Source organism: Pseudophryne corroboree, chromosome 5 (assembly GCF_028390025.1).
Source record: "Pseudophryne corroboree isolate aPseCor3 chromosome 5, aPseCor3.hap2, whole genome shotgun sequence".
In the NCBI taxonomy this organism is placed as follows: domain Eukaryota; kingdom Metazoa; phylum Chordata; class Amphibia; order Anura; family Myobatrachidae; genus Pseudophryne; species Pseudophryne corroboree.
The window spans coordinates 186,790,183-186,816,306 of record NC_086448.1 but is presented as its reverse complement, the minus strand read 5'-3'; the positions used below and the strand labels follow the sequence as shown (position 1 = coordinate 186,816,306).

General features: G+C 48.0%; 1 protein-coding gene across 1 annotated transcript in view; it reads right to left on the bottom strand.

The window, feature by feature from the left end:
- GTPBP4 (GTP binding protein 4) overlaps nucleotides 1–26,124 on the bottom strand; it is a 44,655-nt gene that overhangs the window by 6,277 nt on the left and 12,254 nt on the right. The window contains exons 7-12 of the mRNA XM_063921937.1: nucleotides 21,399–21,590; nucleotides 21,250–21,315; nucleotides 6,993–7,082; nucleotides 6,801–6,911; nucleotides 5,967–6,044; nucleotides 5,830–5,881 (exon numbers count right to left, since the gene is read on the bottom strand). Of these exons, the coding sequence (XP_063778007.1) occupies nucleotides 5,830–5,881; nucleotides 5,967–6,044; nucleotides 6,801–6,911; nucleotides 6,993–7,082; nucleotides 21,250–21,315; nucleotides 21,399–21,590 (589 nt within the window). The remainder of the gene's footprint in view (nucleotides 1–5,829; nucleotides 5,882–5,966; nucleotides 6,045–6,800; nucleotides 6,912–6,992; nucleotides 7,083–21,249; nucleotides 21,316–21,398; nucleotides 21,591–26,124) is intronic.

The window sequence follows — 26,124 nt, the reverse complement described above, 5'->3', positions numbered from 1 at the left end:
TAGGAACTTTTACAGAACAAAGCCGCCAATTCTGACACCCGCCTAGCCGAAGCCAAGGCCAAAAGCATGACCACTTTCCACGTGAGATATTTTAATTCCACGGTCTGAAGTGGCTCAAACTAATGTGATTTTAGGAAATCCAACACAACGTTGAGATCCCAAGGTGCCACTGGGGGCACAAAAGGGGGCTGAATATGCAGCACTCCCTTAACAAACGTCTGAACTTCAGGCAGTGAAGCAAGTTCTTTTTGAAAGAAAATAGACAGGGACGAAATCTGGACTTAAATGGATCCCAATTTTAGGCCCATAGTCACTCCTGACTGTAGGAAGTGCAGAAATCGACCCAGCTGAAATTCTTCTGTGGGGGCCTTCATAGCCTCACACCAAGCAACATATTTTCGCCATATGCAGTGATAATGTTTTGCTGTCACATCCTTCCTAGCTTTTATCAGCGTAGGAATGACTTCAACCGGAATGCCCTTTTCCATCAGGATCCGGCGTTCAACCGCCATGCCGTCAAACGCAGCCGCGGTAAGTCTTGGAACAGACAGGGCCCCTGCTGTAGCAGGTCCTGTCTGAGAGGCAGAGGCCAAGGGTCCTCTGTGATCATTTCTTGTAGTTCCGGGTACCAAGACCTTCTTGGCCAATCCGGAACGATGAGTATAGTTCTTACTCCTCTCTTTCTTATTATCCTCAGCACCTTTGGTATGAGAGGAAGAGGAGGAAACACATAAACCGACTGGTACACCCACGGTGTCACTAGAGCGTCCACAGCTATCGCCTGAGGGTCCCTTGACCTGGCGCAATATCTTTTTAGCTTTTTGTTGAGGCGGGACGCCATCATGTCCACCTGTGGCCTTTCCCAACGATTTACAATCAGCTGGAAGACTTCTGGATGAAGTCCCCACTCTCCCGGGTGGAGGTCGTGCCTGCTGAGGAAGTCTGCTTCCCAGTTGTCCACTCCCGGAATGAACACTGCTGACAGTGCTATCACGTGATTTTCCGCCCATCGGAGAATCCTTGTGGCTTCTGCCATCGCCATCTTGCTTCTTGTGCCGCCCTGTCGGTTTACATGGGCGACCGCCGTGATGTTGTCTGACTGAATCAGCACCGGCTGGTTTTGAAGCAGGGGTCTTGCCTGACTTAGGGCATTGTAAATGGCCCTTAGTTCCAGAATATTTATGTGTAGGGAAGCCTCCTGACTCGACCATTGTCCTTGGAAGTTTCTTCCCTGAGTGACTGCCCCCCAACCTCGGAGGCTTGCATCCGTGGTCACCAGGACCCAGTCCTGTATGCCGAATCTGCGGCCCTCGAGAAGTTGAGCACTCTGCAGCCACCACAGCAGAGACACCCTGGCCCTCGGGGACAGGGTGATCAGCCGATGCATCTGAAGATGCGTTCCGGACCACTTATCTAACAGATCCCACTGAAAGATCCTTGCATGGAACCTGCTGAATGGAATTGCCTCGTAAGAAGCTACCATCTTTCCCAGGACTCGCGTGCAGTGATGCACCGACACCTGTTTTGGTTTCAGGAGGTCTCTGACCAGAGATGACAACTCCTTGGCCTTCTCCTCCGGGAGAAACACCTTCTTCTGTTCTGTGTCCAGAATCATACCCAGGAACAGCAGACGCGTCGTAGGAACCAGCTGCGACTTTGGAATATTCAGAATCCAGCCGTGCTGTTGTAGCACTTCCTGAGATAGTGCTACTCCGACCAACATCTGCTCCCTGGACCTCGCCTTTATAAGGAGATCGTCCAAGTACGGGATAATTATAACTCCCTTCTTTCGAAGGAGTATCATCATTTCAGCCATTACTTTGGTAAATACCCTCGGTGCCGTGGACAGACCAAACGGCAACGTCTGGAATTGGTAATGGCAGTCCTGTACCACAAAACGGAGGTACACCTGGTGAGGTGGGTAAATGGGGACATGTAGGTAAGCATCCTTGATGTCCAGTGATACCATGTAATCCCCCTCTTCCAGGCTTGCAATAACCGCCCTGAGCGATTCCATTTTGAACTTGAACTTCCTTATATAAGTGTTCAAGGATTTCAAATTTAGAATGGGTCTCACCGAACCGTCTGGTTTCGGTACCACAAACATTGTGGAATAGTAACCCCGTCCCTGTTGAAGGAGGGGAACTTTTATTATCACCTGCTGGAGGTACAGCTTGTGAATTGCCGCCAGCACTACCTCCCTGTCCTGGGGAGTAGCTGGCAAGGCTGATTTGAGGTAACGGCGAGGGGGAGACGTCTCGAATTCCAGCTTGTATCCCTGAGATACCACTTGTAGAACCCAGGGATCCACCTGTGAGCGAACCCACCGGTCGCTGAAGTTCCGGAGACGGGCCCCCACCGCACCTGGCTCCACCAGTGGAGCCCCAGCGTCATGCGGTGGATTTAGTGGAAGCAGGGGAGGATTTTTGTTCTTGGGAACTGGCTGTATGGTGCAGCTTTTTCCCTCTACCCCTGCCTCTGGGCAGAAAGGACGCGCCTTTAACCCGCTTGCCTTTTTGGGGCCGAAAGGACTGTACCTGATAATACGGTGCTTTCTTAGGCTGTGAGGGAACCTGAGGTAAAAATGTTGACTTCCCAGCTGTTGCTGTGGAAACGAGGTCCGAGAGACCATCCCCAAACAATTCCTCACCCTTGTAAGGCAAAACCTCCATGTGCCTTTTAGAATCCGCATCACCTGTCCACTGCCGAGTCCATAATACTCTCCTGGCAGAAATGGACATTGCATTAATTCTAGATGCCAGCCGGCAAATATCCCTCTGTGCATCTCTCATATATAAGACTACGTCTTTAATATGCTCTATGGTTAGCAATATAGTGTCCCTGTCAAGGGAATCAATGTTATCAGACCACGCTGCTGCAGCACTGCACATCCATGCTGAAGCAATAGCAGGTCTCAGTATAGTACCTGAGTGTGTATATACAGACTTCAGGATAGCCTCCTGTTTTCTATCCGCAGGCTCCTTTAAGGCGGCCGTATCCTGAGACGGCAGTGCCACCTTTTTTGACAAGCGTGTGAGCGCTTTATCCACCCTCAGGATGTCTCCCAACGTAACCTGTCCTCTGGCGGGAAAGGGTACGCCATCAGTAACTTTTTAGAAATCACTAGTTTCTTATCAGGGGAAGCCCACGCTTCTTCACACACTTCATTCAACTCATCTGATGGGGGAAAAAACACTGGCTGCTTTTTCTCCCCAAACATAATACCCTTTTTAGTGGTACCTGGGTTAATGTCAGAAATGTGCAACACATTTTTCATTGCCGTAATCATGCAACGGATGGCCCTAGTGGAATGTACATTAGTCTCGTCCTCGTCGACACTGGAGTCAGACTCTGTGTCGACATCTGTGTCTGCCATCTGAGGTAGCGGGCGTTTTTGAGCCCCTGATGGCCTTTGAGACGCCTGGGCAGGCACTGGCTGAGAAGCCGGTTGTCCCACAGCTGTTATGTCATCGAACCTTTTATGTAAGGAGTTGACACTGTCGTGTAAAACCTTCCACATATCCATCCACTCTGGTGTCGACCCCGCAGGGGGTGACATCACATTTATCGGCACCTGCTCCGCCTCCACATAAGCCTCCTCATCAAACATGTCGACACAGCCATACCGACACACCGCACACACACAGGGAATGCTCTGACTGAGGACAGGACCCCACAAAGTCCTTTGGGGAGACAGAGAGAGAGTATGCCAGCACACACCACAGCGCTATATAAACAGGGATTTACACTATTACAGAAAGTGATTTTCCCTATAGCAGCTATACAATACAGTTTTGCGCCTAAATTTAGTGCCCCCCCTCTCTTTTTTACCCTTTGAGCCTGGAAACTGCAGGGGGGAGCCATCTTCCAGCGGAGCTGTGAAGAGGAAATAGGGCCAGTATGCTGAGGGAGATAGCCCCGCCCCCTTCTCGGCGGGCTTAACCCGTTCTTTATATTTATATTATGGCGGGGGATTTTTGCACATATATAGTTTATTAGACTATATTATGTGCTGTTCGCCATGTAAGGTACTCTAATTGCAGCCCAGGGCGCCCCCCCCCCAGCGCCCTGCACCCATCAGTGACCGGAGTATGTGGTGTGTATAGGGAGCAATGGCGCACAGCTGCAGTGCTGTGCGCTACCTTAATGAAGACCGGAGTCTTCAGCCGCCGATTTCCAGGACGTTCTTCTTGCTTCTGGCTCTGCAAGGGGGACGGCGGCGCGGCTCCGGGACCGGACGACCGAGGCTGGGCCTGTGTTCGATCCCTCTGGAGCTAATGGTGTCCAGTAGCCTAGAAGCCCAAGCTAGCTGCAAGCAGGTAGGTTCGCTTCTCTCCCCTAAGTCCCTCGTAGCAGCGAGTCTGTTGCCAGCAGATCTCACTGAAAATAAAAAACCTAATAAATACTTTCTTTACTAGAAGCTCAGGAGAGCCCCTAGTGTGCAACCAGCTCGAGCCGGGCATAGATTCTAACTGAGGTCTGGAGGAGGGGCATAGAGGGAGGAGCCAGTGCACACCAGTAGTCCTAATTCTTTCTTAGAGTGCCCAGTCTCCTGCGGAGTCCGTCTATTCCCATGGTCCTTACGGAGTTCCCAGCATCCACTAGGACGTCAGAGAAAAAAAGGTCAATGCAATATATGATTTGCCACTACCACCTATCAGGTAATGACTCTTATACTTTACATAACAGCCTTCAGTTAGGAGCATGATACAGGTAGATTTGCTTTTAAGAGCTTGTTTTAAATGCGTTTATTTAACTCGAGCCCTCTTTACCACTTGTGAAGATCTGAATGTCCCTTTACCTATTGTAGAGCAAGGTTTATAATGCTGGCTCCTCATAAACACTGTATAATACCAGTCTTGGAAGCAAAACGGTGGCGGGCTGGGTCAGTACCTGTGAGGGTGACCCCCAGAGAATACCCGGTGTTGTAATTTATGATCTGCTCGACTCCAAGCCAACAGCAGGATCACCACTTTCTCCCCTATTATTTCTTTTTCTGCACTATATTCTTTAATCAAAGTACCGTTTGTCTTGATATGTCATAGATCGGGATTGGCCCATCACTAATCAGGATCTATACTCCTCCTATAATTGAGCTTTGATGACCCCCAGAGGTCCCAATAATACAAGCAGTGCTTGTACTGGTTGGATAGGAACAGGGTGTAGAGCAAGAGTGTCTACATCCTTCCTGTAGTCTATGCATATAGACTAACCAGAACATTTCCAATTTTTTTATAAATACGTGTCAATCTAGGTACTATATATATATATATATATATACCCTACCAAGCAGGTCGAACCAGCCATGTTAACAAATCAGCATCCCTTAGAGATGCAAATGACCTGAACCACACGCAATTAGCTATATACATTCTTTCCAGACCTTAACTGGTGGATTTTTTCTTAGAGTAATCATTGAATAAAAGTTATGTTTTAATATCATCACATTAATCAATTTCTAAAAATAAGAGTGCATCCACACAAGAGTCTTCTGTATTTTTTCTTTTTCCTTGTGCAGTGTTTAAGGTTTCTGCATTTATAGTGGAATAGTTACCAGATGATGTTAAGGGACAACTAAACTGCTCATAAGATTATACTGGAAATATCTGATGACAGAACAAAATGATAACACACAAAACACATTTAAATATACAAACATCTGTAGCAGTGAATGTTAGTAGTAGTTATACAGTACTATATACGGCAATGTGTAGGTATTATGTATTGCTCCTTTATAAAACTAAGCAAACGTACACCTTCAACCTTACTTTTCAAAAATAAACAAACAAATATATTCCCTGGGAATTCTCAAACGTCATCAACACTTACTCTGCAGATCCAGGATGTAATCATCGCCCATCTCTTCTTCAATGTCTTTCTCCTAATAGTCAAAAAGTGAAGACAAGTCAGACAACCTTGTGATGCGTCAATATCGGTCATGTACGTCTTACAAACACAATACTAACCAGTCTCTTCTTTGGAGCATCTGTATCCATCCGTTTTTTCCTTGCCAATGCTCCTTCTGGGATGAAAGGTGGCCTCTCCTAAAACAACAGACACACAGAATGCATGTTTAGGTTACATTAAAGCTGGCCATACACCTACAGATTTAGTGTCAGATCTGGCTGGTTGGAATGAAAATCTGGTAATGGATGAGAGCAAATGACAACTGACCATTTTCTCCCATACACAGGAAAACAGACAAAAATGGTCAAACAGACAAATTGGTTAAATCTACGTCCATTTTTGTCAGTTTTATGGCATTTAGGAGCAAATGGCCAACGGTCATTTCTGCTCATGCATTACCAGGTTTTCATTCCAACTGTCCAGATCTGACAATAAGTCTTTAGGTGTAACTCTGCTATACAGTCAGACCTTCACAGCACACTGGAGTATAGAGGAATAATGATCTGCTCACTTCTCTTGGTAATTAAAATTAATGTTTACCTTGCAGACTCACAACGTAGCAAAATAAAGCATCCAGAAAACGTCCACATATAAAGAGCCAATTGCCTACAAACATTTGTTCCATGGGATACTCCAATGTTTGTGAGAATGTAGCCTGCACTGTTAGTAGGTTTAAGGTGATTAGTAAATGTTCTAAGATTCAGTTTTAAATATTGATTGGGAAAATTGTACAGTAATAATAAATGGCATTATTGCTTTGCAAATGTGTGTTCCTCTTTACAATGTTTCACGCACCGTACAAAATTATCTATTGCAACACAGCTTGTATTTGGATACACCCCAGCGCATGAGTGAACTAATCAAATACACCAAGTAAATACAATTACCCTCACCTTCTCATCTCTTTTACTTGGGACCGCTAAGTGGAGCCTGTTCAGCACATCATTCACTTTGTTTCCCTTCATCTTGGTTTCCACTCTGTGAGCTAGAAGCCGGTCACAGGCCTGCGTTAGAGAAGGGAAAACATTTACTAGGAGACGACACTGGGGTTACAGGTCATGCGCCATATTCTACAACATACAAACCTCTGTTTTCACTTGAATGACGCCTTCATCTGTGAGGGTGCTGGTTTCTAACACCGGCAGGCCTTCATTCTCCAATTCCTTGAAAATTTTCTGTATAACAGAACCAGATTAGAGTGTACTGTACTGCTACAATAAATATATAATATAGCTTTCAGAACCAGCTGTTTTCATAACACGTAGATGGCCCTGATGCCCACCAATAAATGGTAAATGTACTTTCTCGCACAGGAGTAGAGGGCTGGAGGCTCCATTCCAATGATCTGTGATCCTCAAGGCACTCTGGGGTAGATGTATTAACCCGTAGAAGGCATAAGGAAGTGATAAACCAGTGATAAAACAGTGTTAAGTGCAAGGTGATGCACCAGCCAATCTGCCCCTAACTGGTAATTTACATAAGGGAGCTGATTGGCTGGTGTGTTTATCACCTTGCATTTATCACTGGTTTATCACTTCCTTATGCCTTCTCCAGGTTAATACATCTGCCCCACTGTTTTATACTACTCCTGAGATAGCACAAGTTTTCCAATCCTACTACTCCTCGCTGTATGCCTCTAAAACTACTTATACCCCAAGTCAATTGCAGCAGTACCTTTCTCACATTAATTTGCCCCAATTATCACAACACTATCGATTTTGTGGACGCTAGTATATCCACAGAAGTGGTTGAGGCAGCTATTGCCTCCTTCCCTAATAAGAAAGCCCCGGGTAGTGACAGCATACCAGTTGAAGTCTATAAACAATATAGTGCCTATATTGTCCCTTATCTTTTAAAATATTTAACGCCTTGTTGGAAGGTGGTTGCTTGCCCCCGTCTATGTCCTAGGCAATTATTGTAGTGATCCTTAAGCCGGGCAAAGACTCTACGGTCCTGGATCTTAATGCCGTATCTCATTATTAGCCACTGATGTCAAAATTTTAGCTAAGATACTTGCAATTCGCCTTAATAGTGTAATTACAACCATTGTTCATGATAACCAGACAGGGTTTATGCAGGGTAAATCTACTCTCCAGAACCTGAGACGGCTGTTTTGTCATTTGCAAAGGGGGAATCACTCAGACTCAGAGGCTGTGGTGGTTTCCTTGGATGCTGCCAAGGCCTTCGACTCAATGGAATGGGATTACTTATGGGAAGTCCTTAGAAAATTCGCTTTTGGCCCAAAATGTATACAATGATAACAATTGCTTTACTCCTACCCCCATGGCTCGAATGTCTGTCAATGGTTATGTTACGTCCCCCTTTGCTCTACATCGTGGTACTAGGCAGGGCTGCCCGTTATCCCCAGCCCTCTTTGCCCTGGCCATTGAGCCTCTAACAAGTTTTATTCGGGATTCCCCCGATGTTACAGGCATTACTATTGATGGGCATGAGGATGTTGTCGCATTATATGCTGATGATATGCTCCTGTTTCTCAATGATGCGGACACTTCACTGACCTCCCTTCTCAATATTGTTGATACCTTTGGATTCTACTCAGGCCTATCCATTAATTGGAACAAATCTCATATTCTTCCCATATCTGGTATTATCCCTGACCTGTTGCCCATTGTATGTTCACTGCAATGGACCCAATGGATAAATACGGAGAGCACATACCACATCCAAAGATCGCTCTTTGGAGGACAAACCAGAAGACGAAGGCTGGAACCACAATCTCCTGGTCAAGGTGAAAAGATGATACCACCTTAGGCAAATAACATGGGCGAGTTCGAAGAACTGCCCGGTCATGGTGAAAAATCAGAAAGGGTGGACGACAGGACAACGCGCCTAACTCAGACACCCTCCTAGCAAAGGCAATAGCCAAGAGAAAAATGACCTTAAGCATAAGGCATTTAAGGTCCACAGACTCAAGAGGTTCCAATGGAGACTCTTGTAGGGCATTTAGAACAGACAGACAGATCCCATGGAGCCACAGGAAGGACATAGGGAGGCTGAATCCGTAAAACACCCTCAGTGAAAGTGTGAATGTCAGGAAGAGATGCAATTTTTCTCTGAAACCACAACGACAAGGCAGATATATGGACCAGACAAAGGCCCAAGTCTAGGGCTTGTTGTAGAAAAGCCAAAAGCCTGGAAGATTTGAAAGTATATGCATCATAATTCTTAGCAGCATACCAGGTGAAGTAAGAATTCCAGACCCTGTAATAAATCCGAGCCACGCTGTCAAAGCCAGTCTGGCCATGTCCGGGTAGACACAAGGGCCCTGAACGAGGCGGTCTGGGCATTGAGGAAGTAGAAGAGGACGCTCGATCGATAGACCCTGCAGGTCTGAGAACCAATGCCATCTGGGCCACGCTGGAGTGACTAGAAGTATTATTCCTCTTTCTTGCCCTGGGCAGGAGTGACACTGGAGGGAACACGTACGGCAGCCGAAAGTTCCGTGGGATTGCCAGTGCGTCCACGAATGAGGATCCCTTGTCCTTGCTCCGAAGACTGGAAGCTTGTGATTGTGTCAAGACGCCACCTGGTCTACATTTGGCAGGCCCCACTTGTCCCACTATGAGTTGAAAGACTTGGGGATGAAGACTCCACTCTCCAGCGTGCACGTCCTGACGACTGAGGAAGTCCGCTTCCCAGTTTACGACTCCCAGAATGAACACTGCCGATATGGCTGGCAGATGGCGTTCCGCCCATTGTAGGATTTTTGACACTTCCACTATTGCCATGCGGCTTCGAGTGCCGCCTTGATGATTTATGTACGCCACCGTGGTGGCGTTGTCTGATTGTACTTGAACAGGCCTGTTCTGTACCAGAGGCAGGGCCAGTGTCATGCATTGAACACTGCCCGCAATTCCAGAATGTTTATCGGGAGGAGAAATTGCTCCCTGGTCCACCGACGCTGGAGAGTGTTGCTCCAACACCGCACCCCAACCTCGCAGACTGGCATCCGTTGTCATGAGGACCCAGGTGGAGATCCATAAGGGACGGCCCCTACTCAACGGTTGGTCCTGTAGCCACCAGCTCAGTGACAGACGAACCTCCGGAGTCAATGAGATAATTTGAGACCTGATCCAATGAGGCAGGCCGTCCCATGTGTAAAGGATTAACCTCTGCAGAGGACGGGAATGAAATTGAGCGTACTCTACCATGTCGCAAGCCAACACCATGAGGCCTAGTACTTGCATCGCCGAGTGTATCGACACTCTCTGGCGAGAGAAGAAGCATCTGATCTTGTCCTGAAGTTTCAGGACCTTCTCTGGAGACAGAAACAGTCTTTGGCTGTGTGTGTGCAGCAGCGCTCCCAGGTGTACCATGCTCCGAGCAGAGACCAGCGAGGACTTTTTCCAAATGATGAGTCACCCGTGGGCTTGACGGAATTGGACCGACATCTCCAGTTGACTAAGGAGGACATCTTGGGAGTTTGCCAGAATCAGCAAGTCGTCCAGATACGGCAGGATTCTGATTCCCTGACGACGGAGGAAAGCAGTCATCACGGCCAAGACCTTGGTGAAAATCTGAGATGCCGTGGCCAGTCCAAATGGCAGAACCTGGAACTGAAAATGAAGGTTGCCGATAGCAAACCGCAGGTACTGCTGATGCAAAATGGCAATAGGTATGTGCAGGTAAGCATCCTGCATGTCCAGGGATACCATTTAGTGCTCAGGTTCCATGGCCAGCACAATAGAGCACAAGGTTTCCATACGGAATTGAGACACTCTTACAAACTTGTTCGATGATTTGAGGTTGAGGATAGGCCAGAAAGACCCATCTGGTTTCGGAACTAGAAACAGGGTCGAATAGTATCCCTTTCCTCTCTGGGACAGAGGTACCGACACTACCACTCTTGTTTCCAGGAGGGATTGTACAACCAGGTGTAGAGCTTGCGCTTTCAACGGATCGTAAGGGATAACCATTGAACAGAACTGGCGAGAGAGACGTCTTTTGAAAAGAGATTGTGTACCCGTGAGAAACAACTTCCCGCACCCAGGCGTCTAAGTGCTTGGGCAAACTGCAAAAGTCGGCCTCCCACCCTGGGGTCACCCAGGGGGAGGCCCACCCAGTCATGCAGCAGGCTTGTCTTGTTTGGTAGCAGGCTGACGGACGGCCCCGGATTGTTTAGATTTGGGCTTAGTGATTTTGGAAGTACGAGCCTGTCTCGGGTATGCCTGACCTTTTGCTTTGCTTGGCGGCTGAAAGGAACGAAAATTTGTACGCTTAACCTTCTGAGCAGAAGGATTAGTACTTAGGAGAAACGCAGTCTTGGCCGTCGCCAAGTCAGTCACAATCTTGTTCAGATCCTCCCCAAATAGTATGTCTCCCTTGAAAGGAAGCACCTCCAAGGTCTTTTTAGAGTCCAGGTCCACTTTCCAGGACCTCAACCACAGAATCCGGCGAGCCAGGATAGACGTAGTAGAAGCCTTGGCCGCCATGATTCCTGCATTAGAGGCCGCCTCCTGAATATAGTGAGAGGCTGTGGTAATATACGACAGATATTGTCTGGCAGTGTCAGAAAAAATAAGAATTTACTTACCGATAATTCTATTTCTCATAGTCCGTAGTGGATGCTGGGGACTCCGTAAGGACCATGGGGAACAGCAGCTCCGCAGGAGACTGGGCACATCTAAAGAAAGCTTTAGGACTAACTGGTGTGCACTGGCTCCTCCCCCTATGACCCTCCTCCAAGCCTCAGTTAGGATACTGTGCCCGGACGAGCGTACACAATAAGGAAGGATTTTGAATCCCGGGTAAGACTCATACCAGCCACACCAATCACACCGTATAACCTGTGATCTGAACCCAGTTAACAGTATGATAACAGAGGAGCCTCTGAAAGATGGCTCACAACAATAATAACCCGATTTTTGTAACAATAACTATGTACAAGTATTGCAGACAATTCGCACTTGGGATGGGCGCCCAGCATCCACTACGGACTATGAGAAATAGAATTATCGGTAAGTAAATTCTTATTTTCTCTAACGTCCTAAGTGGATGCTGGGGACTCCGTAAGGACCATGGGGATTATACCAAAGCTCCCAAACGGGCGGGAGAGTGCGGATGACTCTGCAGCACCAAATGAGAGAACTCCAGGTCCTCCTCAGCCAGGATATTAATTTTGTAGAATTTTACAAACGTATTTGCTCCTGACCAAGTAGCTGCTCGGCAAAGTTGTAAAGCCGAGACCCCTCGGGCAGCCGCCCAAGATGAGCCCACCTTCCTTGTGGAGTGGGCATTTACAGATTTTGGTTGTGGCAGGCCTGCCACAGAATGTGCAAGCTGAATTGTACTACAAATCCAACGAGCAATAGTCTGCTTAGAAGCAGGAGCACCCAGCTTGTTGGGTGCACACAGGATAAACAGCGAGTCAGATTTCCTGACTCCAGCCGTCCTGGAAACATATATTTTCAGGGCACTGACAACGTCTAGCAACTTGGAGGCCTCCAAGTCCCTAGTAGCCGCAGGCACCACCAATAGGTTGGTTCAGGTGAGACGCTGAAACCACCTTGGGGAGAAACTGAGGACGAGTCCTCAATTCCGCCCTGTCCGAATGGAAAATCAGATAAGGGCTTTTTCAGGATAAAGCCGCCAATTCTGACACGCGCCTGGCCCAGGCCAGGGCCAACAGCATGACCACTTTCCATGTGAGATATTTTAACTCCACAGATTTAAGTGGTTCAAACCAATGTGACTTTTGGAACCCAAAACTACATTGAGATCCCAAAGTGCCACTGGAGGCACAAAAGGAGGCTGTATATGCAGTACCCCTTTTACAAACGTCTGAACTTCAGGGACTGAAGCTAGTTCTTTTTGGAAGAAAATTGACAGGGCCGCAAATTTGAACCTTAATGGACCCCAATTTCAGGCCCATAGACACTCCTGTTTGCAGGAAATGTAGGAATCGACCCAGTTGAATTTCCTCCGTCGGGCCTTACTGGCCTCGCACCACGCAACATATTTTCGCCAATTGCGGTGATAATGTTTTTGCGGTTACATCCTTCCTGGCTTTGATCAGGATAGGGATGACTTCATCCGGAAAGCCTTTTTTCCTTCAGGATCCGGCGTTCAACCGCCATGCCGTCAAACGCAGCCGCGGTAAGTCTTGGAACAGACAGGGTCCTTGCTGGAGCAGGTCCCTTCTTAGAGGTAGAGGCCACGGATTCTCCGTGAGCATCTCTTGAAGTTCCGGTTACCAAGTCCTTCTTGGCCAATCCGGAGCCACGAATATAGTGCTTTCTCCTCTCCATCTTATCAATCTCAGTACCTTGGGTATGAGAGGCAGAGGAGGGAACACATACACTGACTGGTACACCCACGGTGTTACCAGAGCGTCTACAACTATTGCCTGAGGGTCTCTTGACCTGGCGCAATACCTGTCGAGTTTTTTAATCATGTGGACGACTTCTGGGTGAAGTCCCCACTCTCCCGGGTGGAGGTCGTGCTGAGGAAGTCTGCTTCCCAGTTGTCCACTCCCGGAATGAATACTGTTGACAGTGCTATCACATGATTTTCCGCCCAGCGAAGAATCCCTGCAGCTTCTGCCATTGCCCTCCTGCTTCTTGTGCCACCCTGTCTGTTTACGTGGGTGACTGCCATGATGTTGTCCGACTGGATCAACACCGGCTGACCTTGAAGCAGAGGTCTTGCTAAGCTTAGAGCATTGTAAATGGCCCTTAGCTTCAGGATATTTATGTGAAGTGATGTATCCAGGCTTGACCCTAAGCCCTGGATATTCCTTCCCTGTGTGACTGCTCCCCAGCCTCGCAGGCTGGCATCCGTGGTCACCAGGACCCAGTCCTGAATGCCGAATCTGCGGCCCTCTAGAAGATGAGCACTCTGCAACCACCACATGATGGATACCCTTGTCCTTGGTGACAGGGTTATCCGCTGATGCATCTGAAAATGCGACCCGGACCATTTGTCCAGTAGGTTCCACTGGAAAGTTCTTGCGTGGAATCTAACGAATGGGATTGCTTCGTAGGAAGCCACCATTTTTACCCAGAACCCTTGTGCATTGATGCACTGAGACTTGGTTCGGTTTTAGGAGGTTCCTGACTAGCTCGGATAACTCCCTGGTTTTCTCTTCCGGGAGAAACACCTTTTTTCTGGACTGTGTCCAGGAACATCCCTAGGAAACAGAAGACAAGTCTTCGGAACCAGCTGCGATTTTGGAATATTGAGAATCCAATCGTGCTGCCGCAACACTACCTGAGATAGTGCTACACCGACTTCCAACTGTTCCCTGGATCTTACCCTTATCAGGGAATCGTCCAAGTAAGGGATAACTAAAATTCCCTTCCTTCGAAGGGATATCATTTCGGCCATTACCTTGGTAAAGACCCGGGGTGCCGTGGACCATCCCTACGGCAGCGTCTGAACTGATAGTGACAGTTCTGTACCGTAACCTGATGTACCCTTGGTGAGAAGGGTAAACTTTGACATGAAGGTAAGCATCCTTGATGTCCCAAGACATCATGTAGTCCCCTTCTTCCAGGTTCGCAATCACTGCTCTGAGTGACTCAATCTTGAATTTGAACCTCTGTATGTAAGTGTTCAAAGATTTTAGATTTAGAATCGGTTTCACCGGGCCGTCTGGCTTCGGTACCACAATAGTGTGGAATAATACCCCGTTCCCTGTTGCAGGAGGGGTACCTTGATTATCACCTGCTGGGTGAATGGCTTCCAAAACTGCCTCCCTGTCAGAGGGAGACGTCGGTAAAGCCGACTTTTGGAAACGGCGAGGGGGAGACGTCTCGAATTTCAATATGTACCCTTGAGATATTACCTGAAGGATCCAGGGGTCTACTTGCGAGTGAGCCCACTGCGCACTGAAATTCATTGAGAACGGGCCCCCACCGTGCCTGAGTTTGTAAGGCCCTAGCGTCATACTGAGGGCTTTTGCAGAGGCGGGAAAGGATTTCTGTTCCTGGGAACTGGGTAATCTCTTCAGCCTTTTTCCTCTCCCTCTTTCACGAGCAGAAAAGAGGAACCTTTTGTCCGCTTGCCAACAAAGGACTGCGCCTGATAATACGGCGTCTTATTTTGAGAGGCGACCTGGGGTACAAACGTGGATTTCCCAGTTGTTGCCGTGGCCACCAGGTCTAAAAGACCGACCCCAAATGTCCCCTTTTAAAGGCAATACTTCCAAATGCCGTTTGGAATCCGCATCACCTGACCATTTTACTGGTAGAATTGGACAATGCACTTATACTTGATGCCAGTCGGCAAATATTCCGCTGTGCATCATGCATATATAGAAATGCATCTTTTAAATGCTCTATAGGCAATAATATACTATCCTTATCTAGGATATCAATATTTCCAGTCAGGGAATCTGACCATGCCAACCCAGCACTGCACCTCCAGGCTGAGGCGATTGCTGGTCGCAGTATAACACCAGTATGTGTGTGAATACATTTTTGGATACCCTCCTGCTTTCTATCAGCAGGATCCTTAAGGGCGGCCATCTCATGAGAAGGTAGAGCCCTTGTTCTTACAAGCGTGTGAGCGCCTTATCCCCCCTAGGGGGTGTTTCCCAACGCACCCTAACCTCTGGCGGGAAAGGGTATACAGCCAATACTTTTTAAGAAATTATCAATTGTTATCGGGGGGAAACCCACGTATCATCACACACCTCATTTTATTTTTCAGATTCAGGAAAACTACAGGTAGTTTTTCCCTCACCGAACATAATACCCCTTTTTGGTGGTACTCGTATTATCAGAAATGTATAAAACATTTTCCATTGTCTCAATCATGTAACGTGTGGCCCTACTGGAAATCACGGTTGTCTCTTCACCGTCGACACAGGAGTCAGTATCCGTGTCGGCGTCTGTATCTGCCATCTGAGGTAACGGGCGCTTTAGAGCCCCTGACGGCCTAGGAGACGTCTGGACAGGCACAAGCTGAGTAGCCGGCTGTCTAATGTCAACCACTGTTTTTTTATACAGAGCTGACACTGTCACGTAATTTTCAACAGTACATCCACTCAGGTGTCGACCCCCTAGGTGGTGACATCACTGTTACAGACACTCTGCTCCGTCTCCACATCATTTTTCTCCTCATACATGTCGACACAAACGTACCCACACACAGGGAATGCTCTGATAGAGGACAGGACCCCACTAGCCCTTTGGGGAGACAGAGGGAGAGTATGCCAGCACACACCAGAGCGCTATATATATATATATATACAGGGATAACCTTATATAAGTGTTTTTCCCCTTATAGCTGCTGTATGTTTTAATACTGCGCCTAATTAGTGCCCCCCTCTCTTTTTTTAACCCTTTCTGTAGTGCAGGGAAGAGCCAGGGAGCTTCCCTCCAACTGAGCTGTGAGGGAAAATGGCGCCAGTGTGCTGAGGAGATAGGCTCCGCCCCCTTTTCGGCGGCCTTATCACCCGTTTTTCTGTATATTCTGGCAGGGGTTAAATGCATCCATATAGCCCAGGAGCTATATGTGATGCATTTTTTGCCATGTAAGGTATTTTTATCGTGTTTTATTGCGTCTCAGGGCGCCCCCCCCAGCGCCCTGCACCCTCAGTGACCGGAGTATGAAGTGTGCTGAGAGCAATGGCGCACAGCTGCAGTGCTGTGCGCTACCTTATTGAAGACAGGAACGTCTTCTGCCGCCGATTTTTCCGGACCTCTTCGCTCTTCTGGCTCTGTAAGGGGGCCGGCGGCGCGGCTCCGGGACCCATCCAGGCTGAACCTGTGATCGTCCCTCTGGAGCTAATGTCCAGTAGCCAAGAAGCCCAATCCACTCTGCACGCAGGTGAGTTCGCTTCTTCTCCCCTTAGTCCCTCGATGCAGTGAGCCTGTTGCCAGCAGGTCTCACTGAAAATAACAAACCTAAACTAAAACTTTCACTAAGAAGCTCAGGAGAGCCCCTAGTGTGCACCCTTCTCGTCGGGCACAGAAATCTAACTGAGGCTTGGAGGAGGGTCATAGGGGGAGGAGCCAGTGCACACCAGTTAGTCCTAAAGCTTTCTTTAGATGTGCCCAGTCTCCTGCGGAGCCGCTGTTCCCCATGGTCCTTACGGAGTCCCCAGCATCCACTTAGGACGTTAGAGAAATTCTGAGATAGCTCATCCTCAATTGCCTAAACCCATGCTTCAATTCCTTTTGCCGCCCAAGAGGCCACCATAGCGGGTCTATGTACAGCACCAGTAAGAGTGTAAATAGACTTCAGGCATCCCTCCACGCTTATCTGATGGTTCCTTCAGTGAGGTGACAGGCAGAGTAGAGGACACCACAAGAGACGGAAATGAGAGTCCTCCGGCGGTGGAGTTTCCCACTTGTTACTCAACTCCGCAGGGATAGGATAATGAGCTAGCATCATTTTAGACAGGGAAAATTACTTTCCTGGAGATGACCAGAATTCCTGACGTATGTCAATTTTAAAGGTCAGAATGTGGTAAAACTACTTTAGCAACCTTTCGACGTTTAAACTTATTAGGTTTCTTAGATGTAACAGGGGGCTCAATGTCATCAATCTGAAGAATCAGCTTGATAGTCTCCACAAGGACAGGAACATCAACCTGGGTTGTAGATTCCTCATCAGAAGCAACTGTTTCAGTGTCTGACAGATCAGTATATTCCCCACCTTCATCGGAACAATTATCCGAAATATTAGTGGATTTGGAGGAAGAAATGGCCCTTTTAGATGACCCCTGGGCCCCAGAGGAGCGTGGGTGGACTTTTGTCTAACCAAAGTCTGATTTAAATTGCTGTAACTGGGTAGACAGAGTATCCGCCCATGGAGTATTGACTACAGGGACAATATGTGGCTGTAATGGCATGGGAGGTCCCACAGGGGGCGTAAGACACGTTACAAGCATAGTCAGCATATTTGAAAAAGCTGCCCAAGGTGGGTCCTGATTGGCCACAGGTGGACTGGGAGATGTATGACACCCAGCGCCTGAACCAGCAGCTAACACTTACCCCACTGGTGAATCCGTAACGACAGCACTGTATGATGCAGGAGTGTCTGTGGATGTCCCGCCCTGTGTAGCAGACACTGTATGGGATGTAGCCTAAGGGCGTAATAGTACAATATAGCCAAACACAAAAAACAGCAAATAATCCCGTGTTTTGTGACAGTAAACACAGAACACAGAGAATTTAAGTGGTGTGACTGAAAAAAAAAAAAAGTGAGAAATACAAACAGTATACCCTGTGTAGTACAATATACTATATGATACCCTGACACACCTAGCCCCCAGGGTACAGAATATAGTGATAGCAAAACATGTGATACACAAGAAAGGAATCCACACAACTATAGGCACACTCAGTCACAGGCAGGGGCGTAGCGATCTCATTTGGGGCATCATAGCACAATTCCATGCATACACCCCCCCCCCCTGCTCATTTGGGGCCCCATAGCATAAATACACCCCCCCCCCCATCACGCGCACCCCGCACGGAGGCACCCCCTATAGAGCACTCACCATTGTGGCAGCAGTGTGCTGCTGCTACACTGCCGCCACATCTGCTCTCCTGGCCAGCCCGGCACCGTCCACTGTCTTTTCACAGACGCTGGGTGGAGGTGTGGCCGTGGTCCGGGGATGTTGGACGTCCCTGCATACTCATCCACGCCTCCTCCCAGCATTAGTTAACATCCAGGGGAGGCGGAGCCGGCCGGGTAAGCAAGTGTGGCTGCAGTACAGCAGCGCAGCACACTTGTAACGTAAAAAGCTGCCAGCGCCGGGGCTCAGTAGCTGGGTGCAGGGGAAGGCTCGGGCCCCAGAGACGGCTCGGGCCCCATAGCAGCCGCATCCCCTGCACCTATGGTAGCTATGTCCATGGTCACAGGTACAATGCAGGAATTATTACATATAAATAATAAACCTGTACTGGACTAGTAAATTACATGTAAGTATGTATGTATGTATGTATACAGATATAACAATGCACAGTAAACACTGGATGTAGATCACAGAATACTTGTACTAAATATTCAGATAACAGTACACTTGTTCTTAACTAACACTGTCTAAAATGACATGTAGAATAATTAAGTTTCTGTAAATGCACAGCGCTGATGATACAGGCGGATTTACAGAGGAGACAGTGCCCAGCAGTCCCGGAAATCAGCCCAGCTATGTAATGGCCCCAAAATTTCAGTAAAGGAGTGAGGGAGAGAGAACTGCAGCTCCAAGGTGGGAACACCAGCAGTAGATGGCGCCCGGATCTGGGGAAGGGGCTAATGGTCAGCGCCTTATCCCCTCTGCTGGACTTCACCACCGGGTACTGTGGAGCCTTTTATAAATGGATTTTAGTAACTCCGACCTGTGCTCCTTGCCCTGATGGATATAGTGGGGTCTCTGTGCGAAACAGTGTCCACGCCAGCGGCGCGGTCCGTCTCCTGGGACCACGACTGGATTGCGATTTACCGGCGGGTCCTATCTGGGGGACCCTCTTACCTCCTGCTGTTAGTGCAGCCACGCGATCCTGGAGAGTGACAGCGGTGGTGTGCCTGAAAACCGGTATGTCTCCACTGCAAGTACCCGGGAACCAGGGCACGGGAGTATGCAGCGCCGCTGAGGTAGGTGATGGAGCCGCAGTACAGCATGTCATAAAGACATAGAAAGTGCTGCGGCCCTTGAAGTCTTCTAAAAAGCTCTTTTCAGGGCTGCCTAGCGCAGTCCCACCTGTTTGTGACCTGCACTGCAGGCACCAATTTACAAACTGGGCTCCAGTGCCTGGAGGCGGGGCTATAGAGGAGGCGGTGCAGTGCATCCTGGGAACAAAGCTTTAGCCTGTTGGTGCCTTGGATCAAGATCCAACTCTACACCCCAATGTTATTCCCTGTGGAATACCAGTGTACTCCGCTACAGAAATTTTTGTATTTATGAAAAGGGAGACTGAATGTGCGGGTTACTCAGCTTTACAAAGGGACAGCTAAATATAACCCACACATTGCCATATATATTACAACTACTACTAACAGAGGGAGAGTGTCCTGTGAAAAGTTCATAGCTGCACAAGGAAGAGTAGTTTGTACTGAAATACAAAGAATATGGGGAAGCAATATAGGAACTGACAGCAGTAGATGCAGGTCAGCCAGAGAGATTAGCCATGGCAGACTCTAGCAGTGATAGGTGAGGCCGCATAGGACATAGTGGGGCATATGTATCAAAGCTTGGAGAGCGATAATATACCAACCAATCAGCTCCTGTCATTTTCTCAAACACAAATGACAAATGTAAAAATAACAGTTCAAAGCTGACTGTTGGTAATTTATCGCTCTCTATTTTATCGCTCTCCAAGCTTTGCTACACACAGTTTGCCCCACAAGATAGCAGTTAAAGGTTTTGGCAACATCCTCAGAGAGAGGGGTATATTCTGGCAACATGACAGAATATTCAGCCAGCAAAATGGCTTCCACAACAGTAGACATGCACATTTAATGCCAGTACAGTACTTCATAGATGTGGAATAAGGCTGTCAGGGAGAACACAAGTGCAGTGCAGTCATAGGTGGCTGCGGCGTGTGTGATGTTGTCAAAGTTGAGAATATTCAATATTAGTAGTACTTTAGGCAACTAATATACTAGGAAAAAGCAACATCTATGCAGGCACAAAGTGATGGCTCTGCTTGTCGCTAAATATCTAGGATATATTTCAGCTGATGGTTACGCTGACATAATGGTTCCATCCATGTTGTGCATCGTCTAATGCCTCAGTAATCTTATGATTCAGCCAGCAACATGGCCGCCTCATTAGAAGACATGCAAATTGAATGCCAGTACAGTACTTCATAGATGTGGGGGATCTTTTACATTACATATGAGAAGTTGTGCACTTTAGGTTCATCTCTTCTAGACTATGGCCCAGATTCAGATATGTACACAATGACACTTCACAAAACTGAGCAATTATTAGCCAACTGCGCATTCACCAAGGTATACTGTAATGCCGCTTGCAGTGAGGATTTAATTGCAAAGTGATTAACAGTGAAGGACCGTTTGGGGGAGGTTCTGGGAAGTGGCGGCAAAAACACAGATGTGTCGAAATTTTCGGGACACGCATCTGCCTACATCTGCAATTCTGTACACAGAAAACATGGTGTCTTTGTCTCAGTTCAATTGGTCGGTCTGTGTGACCCACAGACTCAATCGGGGAGTCAATGTTATTGCGCTGATGCTGGGTATGTGTACACAAAACGTAACAATCCCTACAATCGTGGGCATATTACGCGTAAATAGCAGACATTTCCATCTTAGACATTAAAAATGTAGCAGTTACCATCCCCAAAATCCATTTTGATAGTTGTTACTGTGTAATAGTTTAAAGATAAGTACACTAATGAAACTTACCTGCTGCTCCTCAGTCAGTTCAGAGACCCTCTTCACGTCACACTTATTCAGAACAATAATTAGAGGCTACATTGGAAAAATAAATAAAAGTTTATTACGCCATCACACAATACCAAGTACGCATCATGCAATAAGGGGGGAGGACTCACTTTATTGGCAAACAGAGGACGGATGTTGTCGAAGAGTTCCAGCTGCTGCTCTATGGTGTGTCCGCACTGCTCTGATATATCCATGACAAACAGGACAGCAGCACGGAGGTGAGCGAGAGCGGTAATAGCCTGCATCTCAATGGTGTTCCTCTCCTCCAGGGGGTGGTCAAGGATACCAGGAGTGTCCACAACCTGCAGTGTCCCAAATCACAACACAGATGCATTTAGTGCGATAGAGATTGATAGGATTCTATTAGCCACTGTAATTTACCACAGACCAATTGATCCCCAGGGACTATACAGTTAGCACCAAAGACAGCCTGCAGATATTTTCCAGCCTCAGCAGCTTCAAAAAGAAATCCCCTTTAAATAGCCTGTCTGCGGGCTGCAACTGTGTTTACACATAGGTCCGGGAACTTTCCCCAGATTCTATGGGTTAACGCCCGTTAACAAGGTAATTTACCGGGTGACAAAAAGGGACTGTAATTGAATTGCCTTGGGTGTTGCCACCCTTTTCACCCCCAGTTAATTACCGCGACTAACAGACAGAACTACAGATAGACGGATCTAGAGATACACAAGAGCACCCAAGAAAAGACACAGAGACAGACAGACCTAGAGATACACAAGACAGACCCATATAGAGATAATGGAGTACACACGTACAGATGTGTGCTGAGCGATCTAATACAGACCGCTCAGCACACATCTCTCTCTCCCCTTCCCCCCCACTCAGTACACAGTTGGGGGGGGGGGTTTGGGTTTGGACGCTCACTTCAAGTGAAGTGAGCGATCTAACTAGATTGTGCCTGCAGGCCAATCTAGAACTGGCGATAGCAACGCGCATTGCTATGGGGCATACACACGGAGCAATGTGTGCTTCATTTCTAAGCAATCTAGTCAGATTGCTTAGAATTTAAGTACACATCGCTACGTGTGTACCCCCTATAGTCAGATCTAGAGATTCACAAGACAGACAGATCTAAAGATAGTTAACATACGGTTACAGTAAGAGGAAGAATCATATGTGCTAACCGTTTTGCTTTAAGCTAGACACTAACAAATTGACTTTAGTAGGTATAACATTTTTTGCAAATACATATCAGCACAGAAGCCACACGTATTAAAATTTATAAAATTCCCTTTTCTCTAACGTCCTAAGTGGATGCTGGGGACTCCGTAAGGACCATGGGGAATAGCGGCTCCGCAGGAGACTGGGCACATCTAAAGAAAGCGTTAGGACTATCTGGTGTGCACTGGCTCCTCCCCCTATGACCCTCCTCCAAGCCTCAGTTAGATCTCTGTGCCCGAACGAGAAGGGTGCACACTAGGGGCTCTCCTGAGCTTCTTAGTGAAAGTTTTAGATTAGGTTTTTTATTTTCAGTGAGACCTGCTGGCAACAGGCTCACTGCATCGAGGGACTAAGGGGAGAAGAAGCGAACTCACCTGCGTGCAGAGTGGATTGGGCTTCTTAGGCTACTGGACATTAGCTCCAGAGGGACGATCACAGGCCCAGCTTGGATGGGTCCCAGAGCCGCGCCGCCGGCCCCCTTACAGAGCCAGAAGGCAGAAGAGGTCCGGAAAATCGGCGGCAGAAGACGTCCTGTCTTCAACAAGGTAGCGCACAGCACTGCAGCTGTGCGCCATTGCTCTCAGCACACTTCGGTCACTGAGGGTGCAGGGCGCTGGGGGGGGGGGGGGCGCCCTGAGACGCAATAAAAACACCTTGGATGGCAAAAAAAATGCATCACATATAGCTCCTGGGCTATATGGATGCATTTAACCCCTGCCAGAATCCATAAAAAAGCAGGAGAAAAGTCCGCGAAAAAGGGGCGGAGCCTATCTCCTCAGCACACTGGCGCCATTTTCCCTCACAGCTCCGTTGGAGGGAAGCTCCCTGGCTCTCCCCTGCAGTCACTACACTACAGAAAGGGTTAAAAAAAGAGAGGGGGGCACTAATTAGGCGCAGTATTAACTATACAGCAGCTATAAGGGGAAAAACACTTATATAAGGTTATCCCTGTATATATATAGCGCTCTGGTGTGTGCTGGCAAACTCTCCCTCTGTCTCCCCAAAGGGCTAGTGGGATCCTGTCCTCTATTAGAGCATTCCGTGTGTGTGCTGTATGTCGGTACTTTTGTGTCGACATGTATGAGGAGAAAAATGATGTGGAGACGGAGCAGATTGCCTGTAATAGTGATGTCACCCCCTAGGGGGTCGACACCTGAGTGGATGAACTGTTGGAAGGAATTACGTGACAGTGTCAGCTCTGTATAAAAGACAGTGGTTGACATGAGACAACCGGCTACTCAGCTTGTGCCTGTCCAGACGTCTCATAGGCCGTCAGGGGCTCTAAAGCGCCCGTTACCTCAGATGGCAGATATAGACGCCGACACGGATACTGACTCCAGTGTCGACGGTGAAGAGACGAATGTGACTTCCAGTAGGGCCACACGTTACATGATTGAGGCAATGAAAAATGTTTTACACATTTCTGATAATACGAGTACCACCAAAAAAGGGGTATTATGTTCGGTGAGGAAAAACTACCTGTAGTTTTCCTGAATCTGAGAAATTAAATGAGGTGTGTGATGATGCGTGGGTTTCCCCCGATAACAACGGATAATTTCTAAACAGTTATTGGCATTATATCCTTTCCCGCCAGAGGTTAGGGTGCGTTGGGAAACACCCCCTAGGGGGGATAAAGCGCTCACACGCTTGTAAGGGCTCTACCTTCGCCTGAGATGGCCGCCCTTAAGGATCCTGCTGATAGAAAGCAGGAGGGTATCCTAAAAGGTATTTACACACATACTGGTGTTATACTGCGACCAGCAATCGCCTCAGCCTGGATGTGCAGTGCTGGGTTGGCGTGGTCGGATTCCCCGACTGAAAATATTGATACCCTAGATAGGGACAGTATATTTTTGCCTATAGAGCATTTAAAAGATGCATTTTTATATATGCGTGATGCACAGCGGAATATTTGCCGACTGGCATCAAGTCTAAGCGCCTTGTCCATTTCTACCAGTAGAAGGTTATGGACACGTCAGTGGTCAGGTGATGCGTATTCCAAACGGCATTTGGAAGTATTGCTTTATTAAGGGAGGAGTTATTTGGGGTCGGTCTTTCAGACCTGGTGGCCACGGCAACAGCTGGGAATTCCACGTTTGTACCCCAGGTCGCCTCTCAACATGAGAAGACGCCGTATTATCAGGCGCAGTCTTTTCGTGGACAAGCGGGCAAAAGGTTCCTCATTTCTGCCCCGTGACAGAGGGAGAGGAAAAAGGCTGCAGAAATCAGCCAGTTCCCAGGAACAGAAACCCTCTCCCGCCTCTGCCAAGCCCTCAGTATACGCTGGGGCTTTACAAGCAGAATCAGGCACGGTGGGGGTCCCGTCTCAATGAATTTTAGCGCGCAGTGGGCTCACTCGCAAGTAGACCCCTGGATCCTTCAGGTGATATCTCAGGGGTACAAATTAGAATTCGAGACGTCTCCCCCTCGCCGTCTCCTTCTGACAGGGAGAAAGCTGTATTCCCAGCAGGTGATAATCAAGATACCCCTCCTGCAACAGGGAACGGGGTATTATTCCACACTGTTGTGGTACCGAAGCCGGACGGCTCGGTGAGACCGATTCTAAATCTAAAATCTTTGAACACTTACGTACAGAGGTTCAAATTCAAGATTGAGTCACTCAGAGCAGTGATTGCGAACCTGGAAGAAGGGGACTACATGATGTCTCGGGACATCAAGGATGCTTACCTTCATGTCAAAATTTACCCTTCTCACCAAGGGTACCTCAGGTTTATGGTACAGAACTGTCACTATCAGTTCAGACGCTGCCGTATGGATGGTACACGGCACCCCGGGTCTTTACCAAGGTAATGGCCGAAATGATGATATTCCTTCGAAGGAAGTGAATTTTAGTTATCCCTTCCTTGGACAATTCCCTGATAAGGGTAAGATCCAGGGAACAGTTGGAGGTCGGTGTAGCACTATCTCAGGTAGTGTTGCGGCAGCACGATTGGATTCTCAATATTCCAAAATCGCACCTGGTTCCGACGACGTGTCTTCTGTTCCTAGGGATGATCCTGGACACAGTCCAGAAAAAGGTGTTTCTCCCGGAGGAGAAAGCCAGGGAGTTATCCGAGCTAGTCAGGAACCTCCTAAAACCGAGCCAAGTCTCAGTGCATCAATGCACAAGGGTTCTGGGTAAAATGGTGGCTTCCTACGAAGCAATCCCATTCGGCAGATTCCACGCAAGAACTTTCCAGTGGGACCTGCTGGACAAATGGTCCGGATCGCATCTTCAGATGCATCAGCGGATAACCCTGTCACCAAGGACAAGGGTGTCCCTCCTGTGGTGGTTGCAGAGTGCTCATCTTCTAGAGGGCCGCAGATTAGGCATTCAGGACTGGGTCCTGGTGACCACGGATGCCAGCCTGCGAGGCTGGGGAGCAGTCACACAGGGAAGGAATATCCAGGGCTTATGGTCAAGCCTGGAGACATCACTTCACATAAATATCCTGAAGCTAAGGGACATTTACAATGCTCTAAGCTTAGCAAGACCTCTGCTTCAAGGTCAGCCGGTGTTGATCCAGTCGGACAACATCACGGCAGTCACCCACGTAAACAGACAGGGTGGCACAAGAAGCAGGAGGGCAATGGCAGAAGCTGCAAGGATTCTTCGCTGGGCGGAAAATCATGTGATAGCACTGTCAGCAGTAT